The 8,965-nt window shown below is 45.0% G+C and overlaps 1 protein-coding gene across 1 annotated transcript in view; it reads right to left on the bottom strand.

Annotated features, from left to right (window-relative positions):
* LOC144502005 (matrix metalloproteinase-28-like) overlaps nt 1-8,419 on the bottom strand; it is a 29,121-nt gene extending 20,702 nt beyond the window's left edge. The window contains exons 1-2 of the mRNA XM_078226023.1: nt 8,229-8,419; nt 2,359-2,417 (exon numbers count right to left, since the gene is read on the bottom strand). Of these exons, the coding sequence (XP_078082149.1) occupies nt 2,359-2,417; nt 8,229-8,419 (250 nt within the window). The remainder of the gene's footprint in view (nt 1-2,358; nt 2,418-8,228) is intronic.
* Nucleotides 8,420-8,965: the final 546 nt, after the last annotated feature.

Genomic DNA, 8,965 nt, shown 5'->3' with positions numbered 1-8,965 from the left:
TCACACTCTCTCCCTCCCCCTCACTCTCTCCCTCTCTCACACTCTCTCTCTCCTCCCCCTCTCTCTCTCCCCCTCACTCTCTCCCTCTCTCACACTCTCTCCCTCCCCCTCACTCTCTCCTCTCACACTCTCTCCTTCTCTCACACTCTCTCCCTCTCTCACACTCTCTCTCTCCCCCTCACTGTCTCCCTCTCTCACACTCTCTCCCTCTTCCTCACTCTCTCCCTCTCTCACAATCTCTCCCTCGCCCTCACTCTCTCCCTCTCTCACACTCTCTCCCTCCCCTCACACTCTCCCCTCTCACACTCTCTCTCTCTCTCTCAGACTCTTTTTCTCTCTTCATATTTCCTCTCCAGTTGCAGTTTTTTCTGTTGCTATTTCAGATTTGCAGCCTCTCCGGTATTTTATTTTGTATCACTGTCTCACTGGATGGTGATTAGGACTAGGAAACCTGACCGAATTTTACCTCCCGAGCCCAGGCCAAGTTTAACACACTCCCCATCCCACCCCGCCTGCGCCCCCTCATCCCACAATCACTGCACAGAACTTGCCATCTCTGTGCAGAGCCTGCAATGTACGAATTAAGTTCCACATTTTAAACTTTCCAAGATGTCTCGGTGTTATGTTATTCCAGGCACTGGGAAAGGAAAACTTTGCGAGCAATAGGGAAAAATGCAGTGGAGTGGGACTAATGAATAATGTTTCAAAGGGATAGCACAGGCACAATGGGCCAGATGGCCTCCTTCTGTGCTGCATTATTCAATCATTTTATCTGTCATTCTTGGCTGAGTTCAGGATCCTTGTACTCTGTTGTTCCTCAGCCCTCTCTCCTGTTCTCTCTCATGTACAAAACACCAGTAAAGCATCTCTGAAATGTTTATTAAACAGAATCATCTTACAAGACCTTCAATAAGAGATGGACTGAAAATAGGATGATATCTGAAGTGGAACAGAGTAGGCTGGGAATATAAGTTAAACTCAGTAAAGTCCGTCCTGCCTGTGGGAGGAAAGTTAATGCAGCAGTATAGCACTCAAAAGTGTTGGTTGTCACTATACAGGATGTTACAACACAGCAGTTAAACTTCCCTTAACAGGACTGACTTCGACTGGTGTAGGGTCCTCAGTACAAAGGGATGGATCTGAGATCACTGAATTATAGGTTCCTACAGTGCAGAAGGAGGCCATTCGGCCCATCAAGTCTGCACTGACCACAATTCCACCCAGGTTCTATCCCCATAACCCCATAGCATTTATCCTAGCTAGTCCCCCTGACATTAAGGGGCAATTTAGCAAGGCCACCCCACCTAACCACACATCTTTGGACTGTGGGAGGAAAAACCCACGCAGACACAGAGAAAAAGTGCAGACTCCACACAGACAGTGACCCAAGGCAGGAATTGAACCCGGGTCCCTGGCGCTGTGAGGCAGCAGTGCTAACCACTGTGCCAGGTACAACCACGAATAGCCAGCCTGATGCAGAGTGCCAGTTTTATACCAGCTTTTCCAGATTAAGGTGTGTACTTTTGGCAGATGTGCTACCTTTTTTTTAAGTAACTATATCAAACCCTGGCACACCGCAGGAAAGTATCACCTGCAATGAGAGAGTCCCAAATTCCTCTGCTGTAGGATCAGGGCTGTCGGGGATGGGGAACTGTGGCAAAAGAGCACGGTGGCACAGTGGTTAGCACTGCTGTCTCACAGCGCCAGGGACCCGGGTTCAATTCTGACCTTGGGTGACTGTGCGGAGTCTGCACGTTCTCCCAGTGTCTGAGTGGGTTTCCTCTGGGTGCTCCGGTTTCCCCCCATACTCCAAAGATGCGCAGGTTTGGTGGATTGGCCAAGTTAAATTGCCCCTTAGTTTCCCAAGATTAGGGGGGTTAGCGGGGTAAATGCTTGGGGTAGGGGATAAGATGGGGCAGAGGGCCTGGGTAATTTACTCTGTCAGAGAGTCGGTGCAGACTTGATGGGTTGAATGGCCTGTTTTGCACTTTAGGAATTCTCTGACTGAGGAACAGGAGGAGGTCATTCAGCCCCTCGAGCCCATGATTCACTAAGATCATAGCTGATCTGGCTGTGCTGTCAACTCCACTTGGCTATCTATACCACCCCTCACCCGCCCCCCCCCCCTCCCCCAAGTCTATCAGAACTCTGTCTAACTCAGCCTTGAATAAATGCAATGACCCAACCTATCCACTGCTCTCTGAATCTTAGTGAAGTTTTATTAAAATAAATACATTGACAACCGGTAGGCTGCTTCTCGCTCTGTTAAAACATCACAACACAGATTACCGGCAGCCAGGAGATGCCATGGACTCAGAGAAACACAGGCAGGATTGGAGTGAGGAGAGGGCTACTTACCATTGATGTTAGTGGCAGATCTTTGCTCGCTGCTGCAGACCTCTCGGAGTCCTGGTCCACTGGGGCACACGGGATGGAGGTGAATAAGTGGAAAACGACAGCAAATATTTCCAAAGTTAGGCATCGCTGGAGTGAACCTTGCAAAATCATCCTGGGTTTCCCCCCACACAGACACACAAAATCAAGTCAGCTGAAAGGGAGTCAGTTTATTCCTAACCGGGTTAGTTATTGAAGAGGGAGGTTTAGTGCAGCCATTTCAATGTTGCCTTTGGGACAGGTTACAGGCACCTGGGAATGCTGTCCTCTCTCCACAGTAACTCAGGGACTGACTATATAAGCAGTCGGAATGCCAGGGTGTGTGTTTTGGCTGCAGGGAGACTGTAATCACAGAGGCTGCGAGCCAAAAGCAGTGATTAGCACCACCCCATCAGACTGCTGCTAACGGGCACCATAAGTAACCGCCCAGCCTGCTTTTAAAAGGGCAATGCTTCTGTCTGGCTGTGTGTCTGCGGCATTGACAACAGCATACAACTCATTTAGACCGCAGTTATACTGCACATTGTGATGTGAGGCGGGTACACTTTTGGCATTCTGATTATACAATCATACTCGTCTTTTAAAAAAACTTTTGATTTGATTTGATTTATTATTATCACATGTATTAACATGCAGTGCAAAGTATTGTTTCTTGTGTGCTATATAGACAAGGCAAACCATACATAGAGAAGGAAAGGAGAGAGTGCAGAATGTAGTGTTACAGTCATAGCTAGGGTGTTGAGAAAGATCAGATTAATGCGAGGTAGGTCCATTCAAAAGTCTGATGGCAGCAGGGAAGAAGCTGTTCTTGAATCAGTTGGTACGTGACCTCAGACTTTTGTATCTTTTTCCCAATGGAAGAAAGTGGAAGAGAAAATGTCCGGGGTCCTTGATTATGCTGGCTGGTTTTCTGAGGCAGCAGGAAGTGTAGACAGGGTCAGTGGGTGGGAGGCTGTTTTGCGAGATGGACTGACCCTTTGTAATTTCTTGACACTTTTGTAGTTTCTTGCGAAACTTAGTAATTCCAATACCCTAGAAGGAATCATGCAGACACAACACTTCATACATTAGACCAAATCATAAATTTCCTCATCTTAATCCTAAAAGACCTGCCCCTTATTCCAAGGCTCTGACTTGATTTATTGTTGTCACATGTAGAATCATAGATTCCCTATAGTGCAGGAGGAGGCCATTTGGCCCATCGAGTCTGTACCCACCACAATCCCACCCAGACCTTATTCCCATAACCCCATGCATTTACACTGCTAATCCCCCTGACACTAGGGTCAATTTAGCATGGACAATCAACCTAACCCGCACATCTTTAGACTGTGGGAGGAAACCAGAGCACCTGAAGGAAACCCACGCAGACTCGGGGAGAACGTGCAAACTCCACATAGACAGTGACCCAAGGCCGGAATTGAACCTGGGACCTTGGCACTGTGAGGCAGCTGTGCTAACCACTGTGCCACCCACAGTATGTGTTAGTATACAGTGAAAAGTATTGTTTCTTGCGTGCTATACAGACAAAGCATACCATTCATAGAGAAGGAAACAATAGGGTGCAGAATGTAGTGTTACAGTCATAGCTAGGGTGTAGGAAAAGATCAACTTAATGTGAGGTAGGTCCATTCAAAAGTCTGATGGCAGCAGGGAAGAAGCTGTTCTTGAGTCGGTTGGTACGTGACCTCAGACTTTTATATCTTTTTCAGACAGAAGATGTCTGTAGCCCAGTTCTAGACCATGAAATATCCATTAACTCCTGAGAACTGGAATTAAAGTTTGAATTTGGATCTGAAATGCCCAGCTCTCAGCATTTGCACTCTTCCTACTACAGAGTGCGCTATAGAGTCACATTATAGATCTTGCACTGTCTGTCAGCCATTCGTCAGCTACTCTCAGTCTTGCCTTGAGTCAGCAGGTTATGGGTTCAAGTCCCCACTACTGAGTGCTGGTTTTCAGATGAGGTATTAAACTGAGGTCTCGTCTGCCCGCTCAGGTGGTAATGATCACTGGATTACTACCTCAGTCACATGCAAGTTGGCAGAGGGTAAGTGAGATTAGAAAATTAAATGCCTGAATGAGGGGCATAGGTCAGCTAGATAGTCAATATCTTTTCCCAAAGATAGGGGAGTCTAAAACTAGAGAGCATAGGTTTAAGGTGAGAGGAGAGAGATACAAAAGGGTTCAGAGGGGCAATTTTTTCACACTGCAGGTGGTGAGTGTATGGAGCAATCTGCCAGAGGTAGTGATAGAAGCGGATACAATTTGTCTTTTAAAAAGTGTTTAGACAGTTACATGGGTACGATGGATATAGAGGGATATGGGCCAAATGCGGGCAATTGGGATTAGCTTAGGGGTTTAAACTAAAAGGGCGTCATGGGCTGGTTGGGCCGAAGGGCCTGTATCCATGCTGTAAACCTCTATGACTCAAAGATTGGTTTGGGAGAAATGGGTTTTGATTCCTGTTACTGCACTGGGGACAGAAGAATCATAGAATCCGTACAGTGCAGAAAGAGGCCATTCAGCCCATCGGGCGGCACGGTAGCACAGTGGTTAGCACTGCTGCTTCACAGCTCCAGGGACCTGGGTTCAGTTCCCGGCTTGGGTCACTGTCTGTGTGGAGTTTGCACATTCTCCTCGTGTCTGCGTGGGTTTCCTCCGGGTGCTCCGGTTTCCTCCCACAGTCCAAAGATGTGCGGGTTAGGTCGATTGGCCATGCTAAAAAATTGCCCCTTAGTGTCCTGAGATGCGTAGGTTAGAGGGATTAGTGGGTAAATATGTAGGGATATGGGGGTAGGGCCTGGGTGGGATTGTGGTTGGTGCAGACTCGACGGGCCCAGTGGCCTCTTTCTGCACTGTAGGGTTTCTATGATGAAATTCTATGATGAAACCTGCACTGACAACAATCTCACCCAGGCCCTATCCCCGTAACCCCACATATTTACCCTGCTAATATTCCTGGCAATAAGGGGCAATTTAGCATGACCTATCAACCTAACCCGCACATCTTTGGACTGTGGGAGCAAACTGGAGCACCCGGAGGAAACCCACGCAGACATGGGGAGAACGTGCAAACTCCACACAGACAGAAGGAGCAATGCTGCTGAGATGGCTTTTGCCTGAACCACACTGGGACCAGTGTCTTGGTGAACTGTGATTGTAGAAAGGACTTTAAGTTAAATAGGAGGCGGGGGGGTGGGGGGGCGGTGGCATGACGGAGAGGGCTCACTTGAGTTGAGATTTGGAAAGTTAAAAAGAAAGGTAGGGGCTATAGCACAGGGTACTGATGAGTAATGATAACCAGAGTGTGACAGGAAGAGTAAGGGCATGCAAACATCGGAGTGGGCCAGCAAATAGGGTTAGAGGAGGAAAAATGGTAAAAAGACAGAATTGAAGCTATTTATCTGAATGCACGCAGCATTCATAACAAAATAGATGAATTGATAGCACAAATAGAAATAAATATTCTATGATAGACATTACAGTGATATGGTTGTAAAGTGACCACTGCTGGGATCTGAATATTTAAAAAGGTATTTGATGCTTTGGAAGGATAGAAAAAAAAGGAGGGGGGTAGCACCGTTCGTAAAATATATGAGATCAGTACAGTGGTGAGAAATGATCCTGGTTCAGAGGATTAAAAATATAGGATCAGTTGGGTAAAGACAAAAAATAGCAAAGGAAAGAAGTCACTAGTGGGAGTAGTTTATAGGTTCCCTAACAGGACTTACACTGTCGGGCAGAGTATCAATCAATAAATAATGGGGCCTTGTAAGAAAGGTACTGCAATAATTCTGGGTGATTTTAATCTTCATATAGATTAGACAAATCAAATTGGCAAAAGTAGCCTTGAGGATGAGTTTAGAGGGTGTGTTTGGAACAGTTTCTTAAAGCAGTATGTTCTGGAATAAAAACAAAATATTATGGATGCTGGAAAACAAATAAAAAAACAGAAAATGCTGGATAAGAAGGTTCAATGGACCCAACTGTCAGAGTGGCGCTCTCCCCAATTTAAGAGATTATACCTCCACTTGACTCGCAGACTGTTAGGACGAAAGATAGGAATGGACGAAAGACAGGAAAGATCCAAGAGTGAGTTAGTCAATGACATGGCCATAGCATACGGGGCAGGGGTAGCAACCATCAACACCCTTGATTTAGCTGACCTGGATAATAAATTTAGGATTCTGACCCATCAGGTGAAACAGACACTAAGTTCCATCAATGAGGACAATCGGCAAGATGCTGAAGGGGAACTGACTGGGAATGCAGCCAGCAGTCACACTGTGTGTCTCTCTCCACAGATGCATAGTTAAAGGAACCTCTAGGTAAGAGTGATCATAACATGATAAAATGTCACATTCGATTTGAGGGGAAAAAGATGGGTCTGAAATTAGTGTCCTTAATTTAAATAAAGTCATTTACAATGGTTTGAAGACAGAGTTAGCTAAAATGGCCTGGGAGAAAGGTTAAAAGGTAAGTTGGTAGAGATGGCAGACATTTAAAGAGGTATTTCATAATTCTCAACAAAAATATATTCCAATAAGAAAGAAAGCTTCTCCGAGAAGGGTAGACCAACCAAGTCCAACTAAAGAAGTTATCAAACTGAAAGAAAATACATACAATGTTGCAAAGATTAGCTGTAGGTCAGATGATATTTTTAGTCACCAAGGGATGACTAAAAAATAAAGAGGACAAAATTAAAGTATGAGAGAAAGATAGCAATAAAATTTAAAATGGATGGTAAAAATTAATCAATATAAAAAAGGAAAAGAGTAGCTGAAGTGAGAATTAGTCCCTTAAAGGGTCAGACTGGGGAAATAATAATGCAGAGACATTAAACATGACCTTTGTACCTGTCTTCACCACAGACACAAAAAAACCCAAGAATAGTAGAAACCCAAGAGGCAAAAAGGGAGGGAGGGACTTAAAATAATCACTATCACCAGAGAAAACATATTGGGGAAAGTTAATAGAACTAAAGACTGTTGTTCCTGCCGTACAGTCTGATTTAACCTTTATACGGTGGACAAAGAATTGCGAATAGACTTCTTGTTAATTCAACAATATTTATTTAAGACACACAATCAATAATCACCCACCCAACCAACAATAAGTTATCTTACAGAAATACTAAAGTTCAAGTCCAATACGAAACCTTGACTTAACTTTGCGTGACATAAAAGTACCCAGGCAGATATTGGCCTTTATCTGTGTGCTGGTCTCTGTAGTCCTCTGCGTAGTCTGGTCCTTTGGTCTGGTCTGACACTCTGGCTCTGGTTTTCCTTCCTTCTCGGGTGTGGTGGCTCTCCTCGTGCTGGTCATTGCTGGCAATGGTCACCGTTGTTGTAGCTCGTTCATGGGGTCAGAGAGAGAGAGAGAGATTCTTGGTTGCACAGCACTATTTATACTCATTGGTTTTTGCGCCCCTTTTGGCCATTGTCAATCAATCAATCAGGACTTGATCACCCTGATCAATAAAAGTCCAATCGGGTGCTGCCACACCAATCTTTGGATGTATTTCCAAAAGCCATGTCTGTAGGTGCTGGGGGCACGTAGGACACACACTTCCCTCTCAAATAAGGGGTTAAGGTGCCCCTATGTCTGGTAAACAACCCAGTTTGACCAGAAAGTCCCCTTTGTCCTGGAGATGGCCCATATCCTGTGTATTTCGAGCTGACTGTAGAATTTGCTAAAGCCAAAGTGTTTGGACACAGTTTGCAAAGTTGAAATTGATGTAACAAAATATTAATGTTGTTTCATGAGTTAGCTAGATTGTATCTTGTACTTTGTCAGTGGATCTTTCCATCTGTGTAAGATGATGCACATACAGCAAATCAAAACCATAGGGGATGGGGCGAGGTAAATAGTGTGCACTTTTGCTGATGGCTGAAGAGACCAAACCAAGAGAGGCAGGTTCTGCCACAAGTGCTGCATATGAAGTCGTTATAAGGTGTTGTTGTAGGTCATTAGTTTTGGTCTTGGTGTCTGTTGTCACAATGCTGCAGCCATGAACCGTCATGATGCCGCATACCATCCCACAGGTGGTGTTGCCATTTCCCTCTGTTAGTGTCTCCCAAATGCAGGAATCAATATTTAGGGCCTTCATGTCATGTTTGCAAACATCTTCCAAGCAGAACCTTGGGCGTCGTACTGGTCCTCTGCCTCCGGCTCCCTTGCCATACAGAAAATCCTTAGGTATGTGAACATCTTCAATCCGGTGAATGTGTCCAAGCCAACAAAGCTACCCTATGCTTGTTGAGTGCCAATATACTTGAGAGGACTGTTGCATTCATGATTTTGTCCTTTTGTTTAGTGTGATCATATACGGAGATGTGACACTTTATCCGATATTCATGGTTTTCTAGATGCTTATCGTCAGGGAGAACAAGTTACAGGCGTGGGTGAAACAATGCATGAGTTTTTTAGCTGAATTTCCTTGTGGCTGACTGTAGTTTGTAGATTGTAGCTTGTAAGTTGTTTGGTAAACATGTCTGACACACTTTTATGCGACTGTGCTATAAACAGTCTCAATGAAATGTTTGCTCACCATAAAAGGGAATTAAAG

This window comes from Mustelus asterias, chromosome 12 (genome assembly GCF_964213995.1).
Source record: "Mustelus asterias chromosome 12, sMusAst1.hap1.1, whole genome shotgun sequence".
NCBI classification, from domain to species: domain Eukaryota; kingdom Metazoa; phylum Chordata; class Chondrichthyes; order Carcharhiniformes; family Triakidae; genus Mustelus; species Mustelus asterias.
Note: the sequence above shows the minus strand (reverse complement) of the source record. Positions and strands in the feature narration are given on the sequence as shown.